At 41.6% G+C, this 26,064-nt stretch overlaps 1 protein-coding gene across 3 annotated transcripts in view; it reads right to left on the bottom strand.

The window, feature by feature from the left end:
* LOC102687195 (integrin beta-1) overlaps positions 1-25,303 on the bottom strand; it is a 44,109-nt gene extending 18,806 nt beyond the window's left edge. For 2 of the 3 annotated variants that reach the window (XM_069191232.1, XM_069191231.1), the window contains exons 1-3: positions 24,936-25,303; positions 2,537-2,603; positions 1,861-1,946 (exon numbers count right to left, since the gene is read on the bottom strand). In XM_069191232.1, the coding sequence (XP_069047333.1) occupies positions 1,861-1,946; positions 2,537-2,603; positions 24,936-24,947 (165 nt within the window). In that variant the 5' untranslated portion in view covers positions 24,948-25,303. Of the gene's footprint in view, positions 1-1,860; positions 1,947-2,536; positions 2,604-24,582; positions 24,678-24,935 lie in introns of those variants that run through there. The other variant, XM_069191234.1, reaches the window with a different exon arrangement.
* Between the last annotated feature and the right edge of the window lie 761 nt (positions 25,304-26,064).

Here is a 26,064-nt window from a genome sequence, read left to right as displayed (position 1 = left end):
TAGGTATAAAAAAATAGTCCACAATGTTCCCGGACAGCAAGTAGTTGTTATAAAGGGCGGCCATCCAATTTTATTGCATAAGAAATAACAGAAAATTCGATCTTTGCAATTTATTCTCCCGACAAACCAGTACCACAGATGTAATGGAAAAGAAATTGCTGGGGACAAAACTTGTCAATTATGCACAAAGACAAAAGTGCTCAGCTTTTGGGTCTCCTAATGCTCTTTGAGTAATATTCATACAAAACTTCATATATTGCTATGTTGATCACAGTGCAGATAGCACAGAAAAACATAGTACAAAACCAAAATCGCACTGCCAACAAAAACCGTTTAGCACCCTGGAAGACTTATAAGGATACGTCATCTCCTTCCAAGTGATTTGATCTTTGGAAGATCAGGCGTAAGCTTTGCATGTTTTATACAGATCTGTTTTTGACAGTAGTACTGTGCCTAAGCACCTGGGAGACTGTACAGAAACATCTGATGCCCAGCATCAAGCACAGTACTAAAGGGGCATGATGTTTGCAGACTGTAGAAAACAAGGTGGCAGTTTTATGGGGTATACAGATGGTACAGTACAATCATGGGTGATTATTTCAACAACTACAACTAGTGCTGGGCGATAATTGGATAATGATAATTATCGCATAATAATTTTAACAAAAGTTCGATAAATGTTCGATAGATATGTTTATGCTTTGCGCATGATACGCGCATACGCACAAAATACTGTGCGAGTGCGTGTGCGTGTTTCAGACCGGGCAGCTAACGTGCTGTTGTTTACCCACACGGTGGTGGCTGACAGGATTGTAGATAAGAGTGGAGAAATGAGCGAAACTGAAGCAAATGCAGTGCTGCCAACGACCAGCTCGAAGGACGATGACATCGTTGACACAAAAGGTCATTCAACTTCGGTAATTTGGAGATATTTTGGCTTTTTACGATCAGACATAAAACAGAGCAATTTAAACTTTGCAGTCTGTCTGAACCATCTTCTATGTGTGTTTTATCACACTGCAGTATTTAATTTTTTTATTAAGATATTTATTCTGTAAATTTTACTCATGCATATTTTGACATAAAAAATACTTGAATACTCTCAACCTCAGATTTGTTAAATGCTTCTGCTGCTTGGCAAGTGTTTGTTGTGTTCTTAAAATAAAGAGTTGTTTAATTTACCAATTAACTGTCTGGTTTCTTCAACTTTCACTCAGGAGAAAAAAATCTGCCTTTAAACTTGAAAGAAATAATGATTTGACATTTAGCGTGATAATTATCGATATCGACTGAGATGAAGAGTTTTATCGTGATAATGTTTTGTGCCATATCGTCCAGTCCTACCTACAACTCTTTCTGGAGGCCGCCTGTAGGCTTCCACAGGCAATCTTTGGTGGGACGAAAGGAAGTTAAGCAAGTTTTCACTTGCAGGGAACTCCCGGAAGACTTCCGAGCGTACTGCTCACATCATACGCACAACAGAAAAGAAAGTTACCGGGCCATCCGAACCTCATGCGACAGTAACAGTCCTGCTTTACATCACCTCAAGACTACTTTGGCAGAAATACGTAAATATTATAACTCCAGCCACTATAAAAACTAACAGGCTGGGCGTGTTAACACCAGTCTGGCTGAATCTGCCTCGGAACTGGAGTTTCGGGGTGATGGAGGGCGTTAATTACTCACACCTCAAGCCACACGCTCCCACCCACACACATGGCATCTGAAAACATCCGTGCCGTTTACCTCTGCTGCAGGCGCAGTTATAACACCGTTATACCCCAGATACCTTATATCCGTACGCCCGCCACACGTGAAACTCCAGAGCAGCCACGCCAAAGGTGACACTGAGAAACTTACGGGCTGGGTGCACCATCCACATTTCTCTCCAACTTGAATACATTCCCCACAGGATTTGGCGTTGGCCTTTATACATTCATTTCCCTCTAAAAAAAAAAAGGATAATAAGGACGTTAGTAGTGGAAGCTGTAATATTACATACCAAACACATTCAGCAAGGTAAGGCCTAATAGTCTGCAGAACTACTGAGTTGCTTAAAAGGATAAAGTACTAACAGACCCACCTGCTTGTAGAAAGTTGAATACATTAATTAGTAATTAGTAAGTGGGACATGAGAATTTGTCATTAACTTTCACCATTCTTTTTACTACACACTCAGGGAGTACTTAACATTCCCATGTTTAAAAAGAAATGCAAGTCCAGTTCTTGGCTCAGTTTTAGAGTTCACCCCTGAGGGATCCCAAAACAGCTCTCTGGCTCTAGAAACAGTGGTTGGGTCCTTCCGAATTTCAGTACATGGTCTCTCTCATGCAAATGATGGCAGCAATTTTCCTTAAGGAATTTTAACACGCGCAGGGAAAATGGCTATTCATAAATCTGTTACCACTGTTCAGTGTAGCTCAGATAAAATAAAATCTTATACCACCTATAAAGTCAGATTTATTAGTAAGCTTATTTATATTCTAAAAAGACTAAAACACTGGTGGTCCAAATTACTCTAGTATGGAAACTTTACCTTGCTGGGCACTGCTGTAACACAGGCATCCTATTAGTGTTGATATAAAAAGTAGCTTTAGATCCATCTAAAACAAAGAAAAAACAATATTAGGGATGCAAACAAATCAATAATTTGACATTACGGTCATTAAAAAAAAAGTAAGGAAGCCAGTCTCAGAAACTCTGGAAAAGTTTCTCACACCCCCCTCAACTTCTCTTTCCCATTCATTCAGTTTATATAACCCAGTTTTAAAACTGATTCAGCAGACAGTGCAACAGCTCTAGATCACAACCCTGTACAATACAGTAAATAAGTTATAGAAACCTTAAGGCCTTGACAGACCGACATTCTCCAAACTCTGACTGCATTCATTCCAACACAACATTCCAGTAAGGCTTCAGAACAATTCTAAAACTGCAAGTTACGCTTCTGTCTTTGTGCTCATAGTGTGCGATTCTGTTGGTGCATTAAGACCAAACCACTGAAATAGCCCGGGTTTACTCTGCTGGCGTTACCTTGATCTTGGTAACAGACGTCAGAAGGACATTTAAACAGTTGTCCTGCACATGCATTCCAGAATAGACTTAAGGCCATAGCAGGCAGGGAGCATTAATGTGCTAAAAGTGGCCAAGGCAGCCAAAGGAAAACCATCACTCCTGACAGAGTCCATTACGCATACATGCCTGACCACTTAAGATGAAAATCTCATCACCTGACAGCTCCTGGAATCTTTGCATACGAAGTATTAATATTAGGATGCAGAATAACTTTACTTTGAGTACCCTCAGAGCACCACAAGACAGGGACAGAGGCGGTCATGTTGCATTCTTTATCCCAACGTGGTTTATTGGACTTATCCAACAGTGTGCTCTGAGCACAGTCCCTCTGGGACAGCTCTTAACCCAGAGTTGCGCCTGATAATCTGGCTCAGTGTTGCGAGAGAATACAGTACTTTGCTGACTGACAAGGCCGTTTATTGACCAGCTGCTTATCTAGAGGGGGAGGGAACAATTCCCTTCTCAGGAAGGCCTTTCACCCAACAGAAACACCACCTCCCACTTTGCTGTATTTATAGTAGGAGTGCACTATCACCCCACTGTGACCAGTCAAATGGGGTACTCGTGCCCTCCTGCAAAACTGCACACAAGGTCGGAGGACCTAACCTAAGGGGTGTTTGGACAAGTTAAATACCCTCATCTGCAAGGACAAGAAACCAAACGTTTAAAAGATGGAGATAACCTAGAACCTTTTGGCAAACACTCAAGACATACTAAGTGTTTAAAGTGACAGTGTTATTCTCAAAGAACAAAACCAGAAGGGGTCCATCCCTGTTACACATCTGGACTAGGTCTGATTAGTCTTACTGTTGTTACTATAAAAAAAACATGGTGAAAAGAGTATTGGAAAAACGACTTGCTCAAATTGCTCAGCTCTACCACAAACTTAAATGTTTTCACATGCGCATTATCGCACCCATATTTCAAACAGCAAAATCAGATTTGCATTTCCGTGATAATTATCAGCTTATTCTAAACATTTTTAGAGTCTTAGAACTGTGCTTTTGAGGCCTATCTTGTTAACACTTGTCCTGGGTCCTACATAAATACGTCTACTGAAACTTGTTCAGACTAATACGCAATTATGTTGAGAAGTTGGAAATTTCAACCTACTGTAAAGGAATTTGGCCTTACTGTGTCAGGTCCCTTGGCCCGGATTCTTCCTGCTTTTAATGCTGACAATGCAGGATGCAAAAAGCTTACAGCAAAGTCTTACAGTCTCTGAGAAATGTATACGAACTTGTTGGTTTGATCAAAGGCTCGTAGTGTTCTTTTTTTTAAAGACGCAGAGGTCACTGTGATGAAAAAAAACCCCACTTCACTACCACTCAATGAGTGTTAAAAAGCAGCACAAATTGTCTCCAGTTCTGATTTTGATCAAGTACAGTACTTCAATTTTAAATATCTCAAGTCAGAAGGGATGGCTCTTCCGTGAACACTGAAGCCCCATTATGCATCTTTGTTGAAGAACATTTTATAATGTATACAAAACCAGCAGAGCTGTTACAGATAGAGCTGTTATTTCCCATGACAACCCAAAAACAAAGGGGCACAAACAAAGGCTGTTGGCTGTCTATGAGATACAGAAGTGATGTTTCAAGTCCTAGAGCACCAGGAGACCAGTTTTCACACAGAGGGCTACAATGCAGAGGCAGAAAGGAAGTTGGTATTTTACCTGCTTCATCATGTTGGGCAAGAGCAGTTATCAGATCAAAATTGTGCAAACACGCCAGACCCCACCTCTGACCTACAAGCTCTTTTAGCGCTTGGCCGACGAGCTATTTAACATGCTGGATGATGCAAGCCCATTTGGAAGCTTGCAAAAAGTTTTAACTTAAAAGGCTGTGCAGACCCAGTTCAGTTTTTTCTGTTTTCTTTTTTACTTGTTCCTTTACCATATTGAGAAGTGCAATTTATCAATGAAGCAAGATCCATTGCAAAACCACTAGGAAGTGTTTTCAGGGACTTGCAGTCATTATTTTAAAATTGCCATGGATAAATCAACTGTAGTTTTCAAACCAAGAAAAGTAGCGCTCTCCTAGAACATGATACAGCTATGGTATGTTAGCATGACTTAATAGAATACATCAACCTGAAGCCTTCCTAAAGGTACTGAACTGATCCTTATTGAACACATGTGCTGTAGACCACTTCAATCATTAAGCATGAGCTGGAGCAAAGACGTACGACCCAGGTGTCAAGGCTGAGTTCCTCTGCTCGATATTGGGACAGCGGATGTAGGAAAACTACATCTGTTCTTGCAATAACTGGTTGACCAGTAAGTGGCCCTCTTACCTCTGGAATCTCTGGAAAACAAGTCCCATAAAAACAGGACAGGGAACACTGGCGTGCAGTAGCTGGCCTCCTTTGCCTGAGACTTTAAACTGAGGTGCCATTCTTTGTAAGAGCAGGGGTGTTAGCCCCAGCACCCTGGCTAAATTACACTTCACACTGCTCTAAGTCTAACCCTTCTTCAACCCACTGCTCGCTTCCTTTCCTGATCGGCTTTCCCTGTGGCTGCCTCTCATCGCCCCTTTCCTGTAGGGACGCAGCTCAGATCTGAACAGGCTTCTTGAATAACCATTGTTTATTCTTATCAGCTGAGTAATCGGGACGGCGATCCGTTTCCATTACTGGTTTATGCTGACGCACCACGGGAAATCCTATTTTGTTTTCTTGTTCCCCAGTCCAGGGAGCTGGGGCTGGAGTCATAATTTCCTCTGTACATTAACTAGTTTGTGACTAATGACAGACTGCCGAGCCTAGCAGTACGCAGAGAGAGAGAGAAATGATGCACGGTCTTGAGCGTGACTAAAAAGGGTCTGAGTGGCCCAGCATTCCTAAGAGACTGAATCTGTACGATCTGTATGCGGCCTCCCCTGCGTTACAGAAACCAGAACACAGAGCAGCACGTCTGTTGCCATATTTGGTGAGGCATACACCCGGCCTCCTCTAAGCCACATTCCCCAGCCCCCCCCTGCCACCCCACCTCCCTTCATTACCAGTTTCCTTTGGCTACACAGCACATCCTGAACTCAGTTTACTTCAGCTTTCAACCAGGGGAGAACACGCAACGAGCTCTTATCCATGGCTTGGACACACACACATCTTCCAGCTACAGAACACCTCAGCTGAGGGGGTGCTCGCTCCCCAGAGAGTGCCAGGCAACGCCTTAACGACGGTGCCAGCTCTCTTCAGGGGGTGGCTTACTGTTGGCAGAGAGGCCGAGTCGCTGGTCACCCACAGCTGGTCCGGGCACACGTTTTGGTTCTTGGCACCCTTTCTTTACATTTTAACCTTTAATGTTTTTCGGACTGCTGGATTCAATGGAATTCAAAATTGCAGACAGGTTTTTTCGGATGATTGCAGAGCTAATTATCCAAAAATAGTGGCTGTCAATCAGATTATGCAACAAAACCCCCACACTTGGAAAACCGAATTGTTCCATTTATGGGGGAAGGAGGAAGACAAAATTTTAATTTAAATTTAAAACTTGATGGCCTTGACACTACATTTTCAAACTTGGTAACGCGTCAGCAGCTGGGAGGGTATGCGTCAGTACAGCACAACCACATCGCTCAGTATTCACAGAACCACTTCTGGAGACCCGGCTACTTTTTCACGACCAATTTAAAAGCTCTTCCCCCAACGTTTAAGAGTGCAGCACAGCTGGCTGGAGTGACGTTCCACCCACTGCTTCTCATAACTGACTGCCCTCTGCTACCATCCCCCTCCTTGGCTGGGAACATCGCCCACATCACTGTTCAGTTCATTATCTGCCGTCGAGTACAAGGAACCACAGAGCCATGACATAATGGCCCTTTAACAAAAAAAAAGCATGAAGCGTGGCTGCAGTGTGATGTGAACAAGCTGCTCGGAAACTGGAGAACATTAAGGTCTCTGTGAACGGTTAGAGCAAGCAAGATATCCTTACTGCTCAAGTGCCCTCCCTGCCTCTGTGATGTCCCTCACCATTAGCTGGCTCTCTCCGACTCAGGAGACACTGACGATTACCAGCAGTTCTCCTCGCCAAGATCCATATCCAACACAGAACCAAAATGTCAGTTATATCCCCTCCCCATATCTGGTCACACAGAAGCATCCCCCCCTCATTACTGTACTGTGTCTGTGTGTCTCATGGAGAGCAAGCTGGGGTATGCGCAAAGACAAATTCCTAATGCGAGAAACCGTATATTTACAATTAATAAATAAAGTGATGTTACAAGCTTTTTAACACACCATGTTTGTAACAACAACAACTAACATTCGTTTCCCCAATCACACAGAACATCAAAAGAGCAAAGTCTTGACTTAAGTGCAGGACTGCTGGTTATAAAGTTAATGGGGAAAAGCAATTATCTGGTAAGTTAAACACATTAAAATCAAACTGCTACCCATCTAACAAAGAAGGCTTGCACGGCTCTCAATGTAATTAATAATTGCTTACACTTATATAGCGCTTTTCTGGACACTCCACTCAAAGCGCTTTACAGGTTATGGGGACTCCCCTCCACCACCACCAATGTGCAGCATCCACCTGGATGATGCGCCAGAACGCTCACCATACATCGGCTGTCAGTGGGGAGGAGAGCAGAGTAATGAAGCCAAATCATAGATGGGGATTATTAGGAGGCCAAAGGGAAATTTGGTTACACCCCTACTCTTATCGAGAAACACCCTGGGATTTTTAATGACACAGAGAGTCAGGACCTCGGTTTTACGTCTCATCCGAAGGACGGCGCCTGTTTACAGTATAGTGTCCCCATCACTATACTGGGGCATTGGAACCCACATGGACCGCAGGTTGAGCGCCCCCTACTGGCCCCACTAACACCTCTTCCAGCAGTACCTTAGTTTGAAAACCAGGTGAAAACCAGGCATCCAGGTACTGACCAGGCTCACACCTGCTTAGCTTCAGTGGGTTGCCACTTGTGAGTTGCAGAGTGACATGGCTGCTGGCTGTAAGCAGATTGTCAGCGCTGCATCATGGCAGCACTAAACCATTTCAGATCACCATACACAAAACCTTGTATTTGCTTCTCAAAAGCACTTTTATAAGACACATTCCATGTTAAGTGACTACTTAAACAGTAACCGTCTTTGGTCAACACCCAAAAACAAAATGGCAGTTATGGGGAGGGGATATCTCTGGTGACACAGAAGATACGTTGAGACCACTTGGAAAGGAGCCCAGTTTCCCATACACTGTATTGATAAGCTTTCAAACAAGCCATTCTTGGAACAGAAAGGTCATAGAGCAATTTCAAGCGTTTCGTATTTACCTGGACGTATACTACACCCTCAAAGAAAACTCACAAATTAGAGGCACAGCACAATCTAAAGTCTGAGCAAATTCTTCACGGCAACAGTAATGTAGGTTAATGAAACAAAACATACCTTTTAGATTCACAGGCGCTTTCCCAGTTTATTCTCTAAACTACAAATTAACAGGTTTTAAAGCTATAGTTTTCATTTCAATAGGTTGCGGTTTTGTGCAAAAACATTTTGAGTGTGACGCAGACCTCCAAGAATCACATTTTAAATGTTTGCCTTCATGCCAAAGAAACACTGCTTACAAAATGACATTACCACCATACATAAGCAGCGACCAAAGTTAACAAAAAAATGCAATCCATAAATACAAAGCTCCTTTTTTTACAAACCTATAGTTACCATGAAAGTAGAACTTTAAACCTTTTTTTATAAAATAAATGCAATCTTGAGAATCTTAACACACAAGGAGATACTATTTTCACATTTGCAGTAAAAATGTCATTTCCCCAAATCACAGCCTTACATTGACAATTACGACATAAAACCGCTTAAGCCCCAGTGAAGTTGTAGTTCCTGGTTTATGCCCAAAACGTACCTAAAACCTACTCCAAGATGAAGTCCATCAAGCCTTTATAGTTCTGTACTTTCAAGCCATTGCCATAATAAAACCCATTTCAAAAACTTTGACATTTGTTTTGAAACTCTGGAATTTACAGTTTAAAACTGCTCTCCTTCGGTTGATTTTGAAATACCACTTCAAGTACTGAGCTTGGGGAGTGAAGAAATGCACACACTGGGCGAATGGGTCGCTTTTCAAAGTGGCTACAAGAAGCGACTTCATTGCACCACAGTCATTTTCAGCTGCACAGCTTCTACATGCGCGGACAGCAGGCCGCGCCCTCGCCTCGGCGAGCCGGCCACCCCTTCCTCTGCTGGAAGTCAGGAAACGCTTCCTAATCGCACAGGAAACCGCCCGCTCCTCGGGTCATCTGCTTCTATACAGCTGGGGCATTTAGCCCACTGTGTCAGAACTGCGGATGGGGGTGGGAGAGAGACGGAGCACATTTTATCTTCTAATCGATGATCTCATTAGACTAGAAGTTCATTTAAAGCAGAGGGAGATTAACAATAGGTTTTTGTTGCAATAAGTCATCTAAAAACTGATTTGGAGGGAAATGGCTGGAGAGCTGTGGTAGTTCAGGTGGGGAGCTGCGTCAGCATGCGTAGGCTGCAAAGGAACAAGTAAAAGGTTTATTCCCTGCTGAAAAGAGTAGAAAGAAAACGTTTCAGCCATGGAGCTGTTGACGGCCGTGGGCCGTTGACACCTGAAGAAGGCTCCACAGCCAAAACCTTGTGTTTTCTTTCTTCTCTTTTCAGCATAGAATAAACCAATTAATTGTAGCTGGAGAGCTGTCTTCTACTCTAGGAGTTTTACTGGGTCACAGCTACTACATATATTATATTGATAAAGCAGAAAGCAATATTAACTTGTGCATTTGAGAGTTTACGACGGATAGGTAAAAAGCTTGAAATATCCAGCACCTGCTTTGACTTCTAGAAAGGTCTGCAGCCGGCGAGACATGGAGGGACTCGGGCTGCTGTGCAGACTTATCTCCGAGCTGCATTTGCAGCAATGCCATGAGGTCAGAACAGTACAGCACTGGGGGGGAATGTGGCCGCTGCGATTAACCTGGGAATCGTTCCAAACACCTCACGTTCTAACTATGAAGGCATCGTCTGTGCACTGCAAAGCCAGCACATTTTTTAAGGCGCTTGTCAGACAAAGGAATTAAGTTCAATTAGAAGTTAATCACCAACAGCCACCACAGCTAAAAATGCAGATACACTACCAACCGGACTCTCCTTCTCACGCCAATTCATTAATTCACTTCTGTACTGTCTTATGGAGGGGTAAATTCAATTCAACTTGGTCATTATACTAACATGGGTGCATAGTATAGTGAAAAGTACTTCTCAGTAGTCTCTCCGGTGCAGTATATATATAGAACAGCAGACAAGACAACAGACAGTAATACAAAAACAATAACAGAATAAACAACAGTATAGTGCCAGTGCACAATTGTCAAAAACTGAGCAAATACACAGAGAAAAGAAAACAAAAACGACAAAAACAGCGCAAAAGGAAGACAGTGAGCACTGCAAAAACAACACGGCGATTATCAAATAGCACAACTAGTACAGTTTTAAGTACAAATTCGGCATACATTCAGTTGGAGTGGTGTAGGAGTACAGTCACTGTGGGTACAGGAAGAAGTGATGAGAGATGGGAGGGAGTGGGGGCGTCACCAGTCACCAGTGGGGGCTCTGGGGAAGAAGCTATTTTGGATTCTTGTTGTGGGCGACTGGAGCGACTAGAACCTTCTACCATATGGTGGGTGGGGGGCAAACAAGTTATGACTGGGGTGAGTGGGATCAGTCAATTTTGGCAGATTTTTTCAGACTCCTTGTAGATTTCCTGCATGGATGCTTCTTGCTGTTTTTTTTTTTAATAAAACCACTAAGGGATAAATGTCAGGCCTATGCCAAATAGTGCAACCTTCTTACACTACAAACCGCAGGTTCTACACCAGCAGCTGGAGAGTTCAACCTCCAAACTGCACATGAGAAAAGAACTGCAGGCGCGATTGTACACTCCTCGACCCTGGAGCCAGCGTTCCAGGACAAGGGGAAAGAGGACCCTCTGAAAAAGTCAGCCTTTTCTAGAAAGTGAAGCCCAATGGTTTACCCTGACCAGAGGAAAAAGTCAATCCTCTCAACAGCCTTGCGATCTCTCAGGGAAAAACGCGTTGCTTATAAACCCCCCCCCCCCCCCCCCCCCGACTCAGTCAACATCTGTTCTTTCAGCATGCAGATTTCTAGAGCTAGATCAGTGGAGGCTGAAAGTGGGAGAGGCATCTCAAAGATCATGAAAAACAAGTGAAGCAAGCTAGTGAAAGATTCTTATTAACTTCAACATTTTAAACAGGGAGAAGGGGGGAAAACTGAAAGGTTTCACTTGTATTTAAAGCTTTCTTAGTAACAATAATAATAATTGCTTACACTTATACAGCGCTTTTCTGGACACTCCACTCAAAGCGCTTTACAGGTAATGGGGACTCCCCTCCACCACCACCAATGTGCAGCCCCACCTGGATGATGCGACGGCAGCCATAGTGCGCCAGACCGCTCACCACACATCAGCTATCAGTGGGGAGGAGAGCAGAGTAATGAAGCCAATTCATAGAGGGGGATTGTTAGGAGGCCATGATTGATAAAGGCCAATGGGAAATTTGGCCAGGATGCCGGGGTTACACCCCTACTCTTTTAGAGAAACGCCCTGGGATTTTTAATGACCACAGAGAGTCAGGACCTCGGTTTTACGTCTCATCCGAAGAACGGCGCCTGTTTACAGTATAGTGTCCCCATCACTACACTGGGGTATTAGGACCCACATGAGCCGCTGGGTGAGCGCCCCCTGCTGGCCCCACTAACACCTCTTCCAGCAGCAACCTCAGTTTTTCCCAGAAGGTCTCCCATCCAGGTACTGACCAGGCTCCCACCTGCTGAGCTTCAGTGGTAATTGCAGTCCAGTCAATTTGCCAGTAAATAGTGCATCTAGCTTCCTAATTTAAGACTGCTCACAGGTTCCATGCACTGCAATATCACTCTGAAGAGTTTTTGCCAAGTTTGGAGCCCACTGTTAATGACCTTTCATTTTCATGAGCATGCAGCCATGGGACCATTCACTACATTTTTGTACGTTAACTTCCAGATGCTAGTAACCAGTGTAACTTTCCAACAGCTGGAAGATAGTCATGGAATAAGCAGTCTTACTTCCTACTTCCACCTATTTGTTCCCATCTTACCGTCGCATGAAAACAGTTAAGGAATTTGAAATGCCTCATTACAGCAACCCAGAAATGGCTTATCCGTTTCTTTTTATAGACTTCTTGCTCAATGGGAACTACGTTTGGGTTCCCAAGTAAAACACGGCGATCAGATGACGTATGTGGTATTTAAAAACATTCAGCCAGCCAGTATCGCCACGAGTTATGTCAGGATTGCTGTATTTTTACTTCCAGGAAACATTTATTATTGAATGCTTTCCAATGGCTTGAACTATCCTGCAAAAACACTAAACGTTTATCAGTCTGCTCTCTGACTGAAGCTGTATTGGGCCAAAGACAAAATGCCGTGGAAAAGGCGCAGCATGTATTTAAAGCAGCAGGTCCAAGTGGTAGGAATTTTCTGCAAGGGGAGAGAAGGGTGTGGCTGCACTGTTTGGAACAAGAGAGTACAGGGGATTGTACCTGCTGAAGACAGCTCGCCATTTCCCGCTGGAAAACTGAAGTGCTTTTCTTGCCCCCAGTATCTATACAGCAAATGCTGAAACTATTCAGTGCTAAGGATGACACGAACCATTACTAATGAAAGGAGGCTATCTTGTCCACCTAGCCCAAACACAAATGTTACCAAAGTATCATTCTGAAAAAGGCCACGTTCAGGACTTTTCTAAAGAGCTACAAAAACCAAAACCATATCAAAAATCAAATCTATAATAGTATAAAAAAGTGAGAAATTACTTTGCACTATAATAGGCAGAAATTCACAATATCGCCGAAACAATAAATCTGATGTTTGGTCAAAGCGCATAACCAGAGAAATTAACTGACAAACATCCTATTTACTTAGACGCACTAACATAACATTACTAATTAATCACTAACGGATATTCGCAAAGTATGTGAACCAGCAACAGTACTCAATCAACTGGCTATAAAAATATTACATCCCCAACAAAAAAACACTGCATTTTCTGAAAAGGAGGACAATCTCAAATGTAGAGCACTGCAGATATTACTACAGTAAAAACAATTTTAAAAAACAACAAATAGCTCAACAGGACAACAGAACACTTCTACTTACAGTATAATCCATACTGGCAGAAAATCTCTAATATAAGACTTAATACTTAATTATCATTCCAAAATTACTCTAAAAAAACCCTAAACCATAACGGCCTCGATACCAGTATACCTCAGTATTGCAAATGCTTCTTCTCATTTGTTAACTCCATAAAATCTCAGTGTGGTAATGTCACAATGCTGATCATTAAAAAGTACTGGGCAATCTCCTTACATCTCTAGCTACAATTTGTCTCCACTAATCCTTTAAGTGTGCATGCAGTTGTCTCCACAAGGACAACTGATGCAAATAACATTCTTTACATCAATGCATCTAATGATCACTCTATGGAGCACTTATCAGTGAATGGATGATCAAGTAGTTCTCATCTCCTGTTAGAACTTCCAGTAAGAATGGCTTTCAACAAGGAGCCCACCATGTTTTGAGTTCAGCAGCTAACCGAACCTCAGTCGTTTCTTAAAGGAAGTCAGAACTGTGGTTAAAAAAAAACATGGCTGGGTACCCTGTTCCATACTCCAACGCTCTGTGCCTCCTGTTCCACTTGAATCCTCTGGGTTCTGTTTCACAGCTGATTCGGAAGATCACAGGACTGATTTTGACCATGCGTTTGAGGATTTAGAAATATCTAATCATGTTTCTTCAACTTCTCTGTTCAAGTACCCATTCCTTTTATCGTACCATTATAGAATACTTTTCAGCCCAGGGATGCAGCTCCTCTCAGAACCAACTCCAGAACAGCAATCATGGCTTTAAAATGAGCAGTCGCTGCACTTATATTCCTTGTGTACTTGACTTAATATGGTCCAAACTTTGACTTTTCCTTAAAACATATTTGAACGAGCTTATTATACAATACAAAAATAAGTGGGGCTCTTTCAAAAGTATTGATCAGAAGGGTTGAGATGAAAAAAATGTACCAATTTTTGTTTACGAGTTTATGTTAATGAAAAAAGTGTTTTATTTACATTTAACTTTGAGACGTACATGTTTTTTAAAAAACTAATCGGAATACCATTTTTCCTAGATCAATATCCACTTATTAAAACGTTGGGCTTCATCTATCATTGGTTTTATCAATTGCTTGTCGGAGAGGTGGAATTTTTTTACATTACCCTAATTATTTTCCATGGCTAATTTTTGTTTTACTGAACATTTTCTTTGTTCTAGCAACTTAATCATATGTAATAGCAGGGGTACAAATTAAGCACCAGCTTCTTTCAGATGCATGCTATTTAAATTCAACAAACGCCAATTATTAACTTTAATTACAGTAATCTATTATTTTTCCACATTTCAGAACGCACAAGATACAAGGCACTACCCACTATATAAAATCATACTCTCCACTCGGTTTGGTTAACTAGTATCACAGGATCAATGGGGACTTTGGTCTCCTTAAGGCATTACTAATTATTTCTTCGTTAATTATCTGAGGAGGCTCAGAGCCAAGGCATCAAGATTACCATCCCTTCATTTATGCACAGTGCCATGTGCTCGCTAATGACCGAGTAGTCATAATCACAGTTTAATGCCTTGTTCCCAGTTACAGACACTTCCTGCAGAAGAAACCTGGTCTTTCCTAGGGGTGTCCCATCCAAACACTGACGAAATCTGTGGTTTATTCAGAAAATGCTTTTTCGTGCATCCCCGAAATAATTAGTTTTGCAATCTGGATTTTTTTAAAGTTAAAATTAACATCTGCAGGCTGTTCTTAAAAATACAAAAACATAAATCTTTTTTCCATTAGGTGGTAATCTTATAATGTGTGCACCTGGGCCTGATGCAGGTTACTTGAATAAACCTGTGCCTTTTTTTAAAGTTAGAAGGGAGTAATTAGTATTTGTCATCAAGCAGATGTAGGCTAATTAGAAACATCTCTTAATACAGTTCAGTTTCTTCTCTAGAACTGGTTATTATGTAGATAAAGCAATGTATTCATGCCCCTATCCATCTGAACAACTATAATGCAAGATTTGCTACTGACATTTTGAAAATGTTTCTTAAAATGTTCATCTATTAACTTTTGTGACTGAGACAAAAGTAGCCCTTTATTTTAGGGTGTGTTCTTTGTTGAAGGCCCTTTAACATATTCTCTTCGCAAAACCAACATACAGTACCATAATTGCAATAGTTAATACTGCAGTTCTGTTTCTTTCCATTATACGCTCATGTGATTGTCAATACATTTACAAAACTGTAAAAGTGAACATACAATTGTATTAACAGTCAAAGGGACAAATGTTAAAAAACATGAAAAGGCTTGTTATCAGTAAACCTCACAATCTGCAAAGCACCACTTCCCAGTCACCATACTGTGACAATGGTTTAGAAATTCTTGTCCAGAGAGCAAAGCCCAACACCACCACTTACAACAGTAACCTGGCTTTCTTTAGACGTCCACTACTGACCAGACCTGGCCTTGCTTAATTTCTGTGCTCTGGTCGGACGGGATGCAAGGTGGCAATGGGACACTCACAAATGTTTTTTTTTTAAGTTTGTTAAATGTGACATGTGACTGCCTCACCCCCCATGTTTTTGCACATACAATGTTGTTTTGCACATTGCCTGTTGTTGTTTTGCACACTGCCTGCTGTCTCTGTCTTTCTTTTATCATACAATTGTATTGTTGTTGTGTTTTTGTACTACTTACCATTTGAGAGCTAGCTAAATAGCATTTCGTTATACCATATACCTGTATATGAGTATAATGACAAACCTGAAGTTGAACTCAATCAAGGAACCTGCCACAAATCTCCAAATTGCTGAAAGGCGTTCCAGAGCACTGGTGCCCCAACCAGAGTGAGGTCCCACCCTGGACTTTCTGGCTAGGCTGCAGGATGCTGTGACTTTACCAGGATAAAGCTGCTTTCTGAAGATGGATGTGCGACCCTATGACTGCATGGAAGCTTGCACGTTTTAGAAAAGACATAAATGAAGATAAGCACCACATCTAACCCACAAAAACTAAAGAAAAAGAAACTTTCCTACAAGCTGTAGATTGAAAGCGGTTAGTAAAAACTGTTTAACATTCAGTAAGTTGATCTTGCGGTGTAAATCTTCCAAAACAAAAAGAGCAACTTAAAAACTGGCACTCTGGAATTAAATACAATAAAGATGCTTTCATGTTTAAATGTGATCTCATTTGTACAATCGTTAAATAGCAAATGTGCACAGAGGATAACTTTCAGAAAGGCTTCAATGAGAACTGTGTGCATTAATGAAAACACCAAAAATGCAATGCATAAAAATTATTTTTAAATAAGTTTATTATCCCAGCTCTGCGACTTCTTCTGCAATCACAACTCAGAAATTTGATTTTGCTGGAGAGCAATTCTCTTGGCTGCTCTTTAATGACAGATCAGTCATGGGTTTGAGATGCTCTTAGTAAATCCTCTTCTGACGCGTTTACCATCCTTCGTGGCTTTTACATCAACAGACTGATTTACCCGATTCATGAGATTCCAATTGCATTTTGGTAAACAGCAAAGCAAATGGACACCAAATGGAGCCGACAGGGAACCAAAGTCATCACTGGAAGAATTTTCTATAAATAGAAGTATTTTTCAGACACCTTGTGCCAAATGTTTTGTCTAAGAGCCAGTGTGGTTAGCTGAACTACTACAGACTAGAAATATTAAAAATGAAACCTAGGAGCCATCACCGAGTTCACCAAAATAAAACATTGTTGCTTTTCAGAAGCCACAAAACCAGACATGCAGATTCTCCCTCAATAAGACTCATCGCATGGGTCCAGTCCAACTCTTAGTCTGCCGATTCAGGTGATACAGCTCTCGTTTTATATCTGCAAAGCGTCCTGCCCGAATCCATGAGAGACTCGACGTCTGTCAAGATTTTTAATACCTGCCTACAGACCTCTCATTACAATCATACTTTAGTGCTACTCTGGCTTTTAGTCAGTGTGCTTATTCCTTCAATTACATGGATACACAGAGCTCCTCATTTTTTGAAAAATCCATCACAACTTTCACTGAAAGACATTTTACAGACACAAAACTGATATGTTATACCTGCACCAAGAACAATTTGAATCATTGAAGGTTCAGAAGTGACTCCATAAAAGGCACCACAGCCCCCATGTAGGCACTGCAGGTGCAATGGTAAATATGCCCTCTCATCAACAAGAGGGCTTTGCATTTCCAATCTAAAAAAAGATACAGTATAAAGTGTTCATCCACTGTATTTTGACACATTAGGGGTTTTCTAAAGTATATGGTCAGTTCATAATAAACAGACTTATTTAGAGTCCTCCATCTTCTGTTGGATGTATTGCCAGGTTTTTGTAAGAACTGTTGTGCCTGTCTTGGCAGCAGAAAGAGATTCTTCCCCGTTTCGTTTGGAAGCTTCTGTGTTAAATCCTGCTGGACGCTCTGGTCCTGCTGTGATACACCAGCTGCTTCCTCAGCAGTCTACAATAAACAAATTCTAACTTGCGTTTTTCTCTTCCTAGTATGGCCTCCTGTCGAGGGAGAGCACAGCTTCATCTGTCACTTTGAAAGCAATATAGATCAGTCTTGAGCACGAATGCTCTATAAGGCCCTGGAACTAGCTGCATAGACCTATATCGAATTGATACAGCCCATCAAAAAATAAAGCACTGACTATATGCAGGATAAGACTGTGCTTTATCATGATCGCATCTCACTTTTTTCAGATTTAAAGTTAATTAACCAAAGACATTTGATCATATTTCTATGTTAAATGTGAAAACAGATCATTCTTAACTTGCATTTTCGCTGTAAATCATTAATCCTTTTCCACATTTCCACAGAAGTCAGTTTATGACGGAAGCCGACATCTGTCAAGTCACCAAGGCTGTAGAAGAAAATAGCTTCCCCATTACAAAGAAATGTATTGCTCTTCTAAAACTCTTGGATCAGGACTGCCCAAATACAAATACGGAAAAGCAAAAAATTGGGTTTTGAAATGGGCTGCTAAGGAGAAACTATTAACCTTGCTTTTTTCTTCCAACCTGTCACACAAGGGCAAAAAGAAATGGAGAGCTTTTCCTATATCAGAAAAACTGACACGTTCTTAATATAGTATTAAGACGCCTGGCAAATTCCTCAACAGATCATGCGATTTAATACCAGATTTTAAATGACAGCCTATCCAACCTTAGAGTAGGACCAGAGTTTCCTGAATAATAATCTCTAGCATTACAGTCAACTAATCTATAGTTCCCACAGAGTCCTAAACGTTTAAAGGAGCATTTCAATAAGATCTGGAGCCATCTTCAAACCTATGTACAGAATTAGAGCCTGCTAAATTACTCCAACTGTGGTGTCCCATTTTAAGAAATTCAACTCAATTTGCTGGAAGCGTGTTTTGGCAGCCAGATTATAGCCATGTATCTAGTACATCTCTACTAACTTTACTCACCATATTGTTCTAGTCTTGCCTATTATTCTTTGCAGACTCGCTCAAGCTCTCTCAAGTTGCGTGGGGATTTTGTTCTGGATAGCAGCTTTCAAATCTTTCCATAGATTCTCAAAAGGATTCAAGTCAGCACTTTGGGCTATGCAAGGACATTCGCTTTATTATTCTTAGACCACTTCAGTGTAACTTTTCAGTCATGCTGAAAGATGAAGTTTTAACCCTGCTTTAGAAGTGAAGCAGATTTTCCTTTAAGATTTGCAAGTACTTTGCTCCATCTATGTTCTCACTAAGCTTCCCAGTCCCCACGAATGAGAAGCAGAAGTATCACATAATGGAACAAGTAATAGGTTTATTCCATGCTGAAAAGAGAAGAAAGGAAAACTTTTCGGCTGTGGGGCCTTCTTCGAGTGCGAGACCCAAGACGCTGTTTCCTTTCTCCTCTTTTCAGCGTGGAATAAACCTTTACTTGTTCCTTTGCAGCCTACGCATGCTGATGCAGCTCCCTACATAAACTGTTATAACATAATGCTGCCACCACCACACATTAAGATGGGGCTGAATGAGTGATGTACTGTTGGGAATGAGTCAGATGTAAGCTTTGTGTTTAGATAAAAATCCTCCGGTTTTATCTCTTCTGACCACAAAACCTTTTGCCACATGTTTGCAGTACCACTTAGGTGCTTTGTTTTAAGCCCTGTGTGGGATACAAGATGATTTTTTTCTCAGTTCCATGCACTACCCTTTGAGGTGTGATTGGGATATTACTAATTGATGTACATTTTCTCCCACCTTGACTTCTGAACTTTGTAACTCTTTCACAGCTACCTAGGGCCTTCACCATTTAAGAAGGCAGCCTGATCTATACACTGTCTAGGTGCCTTCTGCTTCTTAATGACGGACTTCACCATGCTCAAAGATATAGGGTCTTTGAAATGTTTTAACGTCTTCTACCGATCTTTGCTTTTATACATCACTGCCCCCGAGATATTTTGAAAGGTCCTGGGGTCTGCGCGATTGAGTATTTGCTTTAAATTCACTACTTGCCTGAGGGATCATACAGAAGGAGGTGGATTCATTCTGCAATCATGTGAACCACTATCCTGGCACACAAACAGAGGCTGCTCAGCTAACTGTATGGCTCATTAAAGCAATCTCATGCACATCAATTTTGGTTTGCCACAGCAAAAGATTGGAAAACTTTTGCAATCAGGACTTGCCCATCTTTCTTTTTGCTTTGAACATGTGGAGTAGGTTGTGTATATAACAAATATCAATGGCTACTACAAACTAGCAAACTTACACTTATATGGCGCTTTTTGGACACTCCACTCAAATCGCTTTACAGGTAATGGGGACTCCTCTCCACCACCACCAATGTGCAGCATCCACCTGGATGATGGAACAGCAGCCAAAGTGCGCTAATATGCTCACCACTAACCAGCTATCAGTGGGGGAGGAGAAAAGTGATGGAGCCATTTTCTAGATGGGGATTATTAGAAGGCCATGATAAAGGCCCAGGGGTGATTTGACCAGGATACAGGGGTTAACACTTCTACTCTTCTTGAGAAACGACTTGGAATTTATAATTACCACAGACCTTGGTTTTTCATCTCATCCAAAGGACAGCACCACATTTTTTTACAGTATAGTGCCCACATTAGTATACTGAGGCTTTAGGAACCACACAGACTGCAGGGTGAGTGCTCCAACATATACACTGTATAGCACCAACACGTGAAAGGGATGAATACCTTTGCAAGGCACTGTATAAAAAATGAAGACTAACATGCAAAGGATTAAAAAAATAAAGTATATTATCTCTCGCTAACAACAGGCGAGGTGTTGAAATTGCATTTCCCCCAGTTTATAATGGGACAATGGCAGGCAGAGACCACATTGTGTTGAAGATGCCTTTCAGTTTGGAATAAGGCTTGTTAAACTACCCAGTAACAATGTCTCTGGTGAGCAACGCACTCCGCATGTGAAAGCACCCTTCCTATGATTTTTAACTCAATGGGTTCCTAGAAGAGAAGGGGTAAAAAAGTTAACAAGACCTCTGGATTAACAAATCACCCTTTAGTAGAGTTTACGTTTAGCTGCTCCCATAAACCTAGCTGATCCAGAATGGCTCGGAGCTTTTAATTTAAATACTCAACATGGTTTCAAATCTAATAGACTTAATAGCTCAGTAAACTGCTGAAGATATCACAGGACAGACAAGCCACATCCATGCTCCCTATCATGCTGGATCTCAGCTGCAACAGCTTAGCATTACCTGTAAGGGTATGTGTGCACACAAGAGAAAGGTCTCATTTACAGAGAGATAAGCATTACAGACGAACTGTGACAATTTAGAACATGTTTCACGTCTGTTTTAATCACTACAGGTAAAGTAACCTGCCTGGGGGAGAACAGCCAATTTGAATTTAAACAAAGAAAAACACAGCTATAAAGCACAGCACCCCTGCCGTTTAAGGGGCACAGCCCTTTTCTCCTATATCAACACACTTCAGCTGAGATCTGTTTGGTCCGAAAGGGCTAAAAGTGCAGCCTTCTTGTGTACACATGCACGCACACGCACTAAGGCAGACAAACCAAACTAGGCAAGTGTGTACATGGCACAGAAGGGGGCTGAGCAGACTGGGAAACTGTTCATAAATCTGATGACTTTCCCAGCCCCCTGTCCAGCTCCTATCCTGGATGTATGTTCTCATCTGTTCAGCTGCCAGTGACTCACAAGGCTCGAGGTCTACATCACCCAGCAAGCAGCATCGCGCATCAATTCCTTTAATTAACGTAGAGCCACTGACACAGACGCCCCTCTCAGCAACACGGGACTGGATCTAGATTTTCTTACAAGGAGGACAAAAACAGCCCTTGAAATGGAAAAAAAAATCAGTGGATGGATTTCAGAAGAGTGCTTTATCCATTACCAATGCTTCTGATGTCAGTAAAATCCTTGGCCAGAAAAGACCATTTTACATCAATAGCAGCTGATCAGAGAAATTATTATGAGGGGAAAAATGTTGCCTATAATGACAGAACCAAGGGGAACAAATATCTAGCTCAGACTGATCAGATTATCCTAAAAAAGATACACTCATCTTTCCTGCTAAAAGAAAGGTGTCTGGGCAGGGAGGAGAGAAATTAAAGACATTTTATGATGTGTTCATTTGTATGAACACATTCCTTTCTTTCAACAAAGCCATTTCCGCCCAATGTCATGTAAAGAATGATCAATTATTCACACCGATTCGTCTGAAACCTTTTTTGATACTGCCCTTATCTAGTGCGTTGTGATTCAGTGGCTTTGATTCACTCAGACAGTGGTATCAGTCTTAAAGGAGAACAAGATTAGATTAAAGGCCCAGACAAGAACTACAGAAATTCCTGAAAAGAAATGGATAACCAGAGCTAGGATGAGGACAGAAGCTAGATTTATTGTGTCGTCTAACCCCACACAAATCCCTTGGGGACCGTCCTGTAACTCCATAAATTGTACGACTCACTTTTTTTTTTCAGTTTCATCGTTTGGTTGCAAATGATCACATACCATTCCATTTCTTACTACAGAAATCATAACCTTTCATAGTCCCCTAAATCCTTCTTTCTAATCAAAAGATAAACATAAGAAATGTCTGCTTTCTTCACTGTGTTAAAGGCACTATGAAAAGTCTGTCTCACGACAACCAATGCCCTTCAAGATATTGTGTCAAAAATGGTAAAACAGAAGACTGCCTTTTAATAGTTTCATTTAAAGAAGTCAGCCGAAAAAATATATAATAAACATTAAAGAGGAAATAAATTCAATCTTTCACTCAAACAGTAAACAAGGCGGACTAGGATATGACTAAATATCAGTCTGGACGCAGAGGACAAAAAATGTATTGCGGAAAATGACTGTTCCTACAGCATATGAATTATTTATGTTCTCCTGAGAAAGATAACCACATGGCGACAATATTTATATTCGGAAATAGCACTGCAGATACTTGATAAATGCTTGTAGCTCGCAGTTCTGCTAATCATTTACAGATGCGCCTTACTGCAACATATAGAGTAACACACCCTTGAGCTATGCTGTACTTTGGAAATGAATAAGCAAGGGGGCACACCTAGCCTGGCACAGTTTCATGCACAGTGGCTGCAACCACAAGCATCCGGCGCCCAAATATGTTAGCCCTGAGGTGATCACCGGGTACTCTCGTTAACCAACCAACTGCTGGGAAAAAGACATCAATACCTTAGCCACGGTGCGGCAGTTTATCCTGTCGGGAATTACACCGACAGTGTACAGTGCTTATGTATATAATTTAAACAACGACAGAAACAACACAATTTAACCTGTGAGAAAGGCCATGTTGCAGCATAAGACAACAAGGCTTGTGAGAGTCTAAAAAAAGCTACCCTGTCGGGCTTTTAAAGCCAATATCAAGAACCCTCACATAAATTAGCTACTCACTACCAAACAAGCAAGAGGGGCCAAATGGCTTCCAGATTACAAAACAAATTATGGTCAGGAGTGAGAAGATCTTCGGCCTACTACCTAAATGATTACCAGGTGTTTCTATGTGCCATGATAAATTACATATTATAACACCTAATTAAATACCGAGTTCAGAAACATGAAAAAAGTGTCATATTTAAAAACAAGAGAGCCCATTTTTGAAGCGTATATACAATGGACATTACACCTCTAAGGCCAAAGACCCAGGCAGTCATTGTTCCAAAGTTTTTTTACAGTAAACCAAAATAACTAAAGTATCTTTGGTTTATGTGTATTCTGCACATCTGATAAGGCAAAGATCATTCCACCTCAACTTCAGGAAGACAAAGCTTAACTGAGTGGTATGGAGAAAGTGAAAATTGACCACATGGTCAGACTTCTATGGAGCAAAACCGGTGCTACATACAGCAAGACTACAGTAAGAAGTTTAGAGCTACTGAAACCCCTGATCCTGAGACCCCAGCGATAAGGAAGTGGTCTAACTAAGCCGCATGTCTTCCTAACCACCGCGTTTGTTTTCGCAATGAGGTCAGTCTGCCGAAATAAAAAAGGTGAGATCTAACCACTTTTACGGCGAGCGTTTCTACTTTTTTTAAGGCAGAAAATTCCGAGCGTCGAGTTAAACGTGGGATACAAAAATCCAGCCTCTCCGTCTAACGCTCCCTTAAAATTAAAAACCGAAAATGCCACGTTCGAGTATCCTCAAACGGGTACGTTCCCGAGAGTGTTTTTCCCCCCCGGAACAGTCAGCTCGCCTTATTTGTCAGTGCTTTAAGTGCCAAGAATAACTCGAGAGCCTGCTCCTTGGGCCGTCCGGACGCGCCATCTCCTTTGTGCTCTCCCAGCCGCCTGGCATCGCCTAAATAAGAGGTTTGAAAAAATAGCCGCAGAGCTAAGCTCAAACCTCAATCGGAGCACTGTTGCTGGCTAACGAGGCACTCCCTAAATTAGCTGTAGCCAGAGGCTATTACTTTCAGAAAAAACGCGTAAAAACGTAGTAAAACGCTGCATTTCAACCATTTACTAATTCGAGATGTATTCGCAAAAAGAGGGGGAAACAAGCAACGCCTGTAAAAGGACATTTCACAAGTTTGAGGGGAAAAAAAGAAAACCCTGTCCATAGGGGCAAATGTAAAACACACATCCCAGTTTCCCTCTGGAAACTTATTACTGCAGGGCAGGTCAAGATCTTTCATTCGTATACTTCGCGGAAAACACTTGATGGGGTTTACAAACATGAAGTGAATCGAGGCGAGAAGCCAGTCTGTCGTCTTTTTTTTTTTTTTGTGGCGTTATCCGGGGATCGGCTCCCGAAGAAAGACTTGGTCTCTCCCTGCTGTTCTCCGCCGGGAATGCGGGCCCGGGCCAGCGCCTCCCCGATACCGGATAGCGGATGTACTCACCCCATACAGACAGTCGATACAACACAGGGGGGAAAGCTGCAATATTGCACTAACGACACAGTTTTATCCCACAATACTTTTAACCACCGTAGAATCGGCGTTTACGGCTCTTCCACCCGCCCACCCCCACCGCAAAATATACAAATCACATTCCAGGACTTCAGGGCAAGAAGATTTGTGCAGACATGCGCCCGAGTTCAACACAAAGCCCCGCATAAAACCCACCATGACATTTTCATTCACACGGCAAATATGTATATAACACACCAGGTATGCATCACTGGCTTACGAGTTTACAAGACGAAAACTCATATCCATACAAGCACTTTAAGCAGACATTGACACCTCCTTACCTTAAAACGCATTGAACGAACCTAAACCATTCGTTTTTAATGCAGCATATGTGGAATCGATGGTCCTTCGCACTTCTTTCAAAAATATCCAGCTGATCTCTCCCCTTTACTACAAAAAAACAAGCTTTAGTTCTCTACTTTTCTCAAACAAACAAAAAATGTGTCCCCTTTGTCTTCTTATTCCATTTTACACCCTTCAGACGAAAAGACTCTTTACCTACGCCCAACAACACGATCTGGTTATTAAGAAAACTGTATTTTTTAAAAAAGTTACAAAATCCCCACACGATGAAAAATGACCTTAAAGCCGTGCTAACCCCCTCCCACGATTACAAGAAAGAGAGGAGGCCATCCTCTGTATTTCGACCCGCCCCCACAGGAAATACCGAACACGTCATCGTTGGACAAGCTCGACCTGTACGCATTCGCTATGAGCTCCGCTAGGTTTGTCCTTGGGAAAACTCGGAAATCTGGGTACGCGCATGTAACAGCCAAAATTCTGCATTTCATTGTAGCTGTAAATGCGCATAACCTCAGTTCAGTTGCTCTTACATCATTATGGTATGATTCTGATTGAAAATATGAAGTGAAAATAATAGATTCACTATCCGGTTACCGTATAAATTGCTGTGCCTAGTGTTGTATCTGTTATTGTATTATGTTAACTTCTTTATTTAATCACTCTGCATTGGGTATTTTTTGCGATTTTTCTTGGTCCTCCAAACCAATAAAGCAACAAATAAAAGATAAAGCAACAGTGAGAGTGATCAATCGGAATATGACACACCATGCTGTATACCAATCTTGCACTTCTTAATATTCTTGGAAATATAGGTTTTGTTGTAATTCAAAGCAAACACGTTTTCTAATAAGAACTCCTTACTTTTGTATGTGTTTTTTCCCAAAAGAGTATGTTTAATCAATTTCATCAATTTTCCTATGGGATTAATAAAGTATTATCTATGTTTACATATTTGAGGGCAACAGTTTAATCTACCACTGCGAGGCCAGCAGGGGGCGCTCACCCTGCAGTCCATATGGGTCCTAATGCCCCAGTATAGTGACGGGGACACTATACTGTAAATAAGCGCCGTCTTTCGGTTGAGATGTAAAACCGAGGTCCTTACTC

This window comes from Lepisosteus oculatus, chromosome 6 (assembly GCF_040954835.1).
Source record: "Lepisosteus oculatus isolate fLepOcu1 chromosome 6, fLepOcu1.hap2, whole genome shotgun sequence".
Lineage (NCBI taxonomy): Eukaryota > Metazoa > Chordata > Actinopteri > Semionotiformes > Lepisosteidae > Lepisosteus > Lepisosteus oculatus.
Note: the sequence above shows the minus strand (reverse complement) of the source record. Positions and strands in the feature narration are given on the sequence as shown.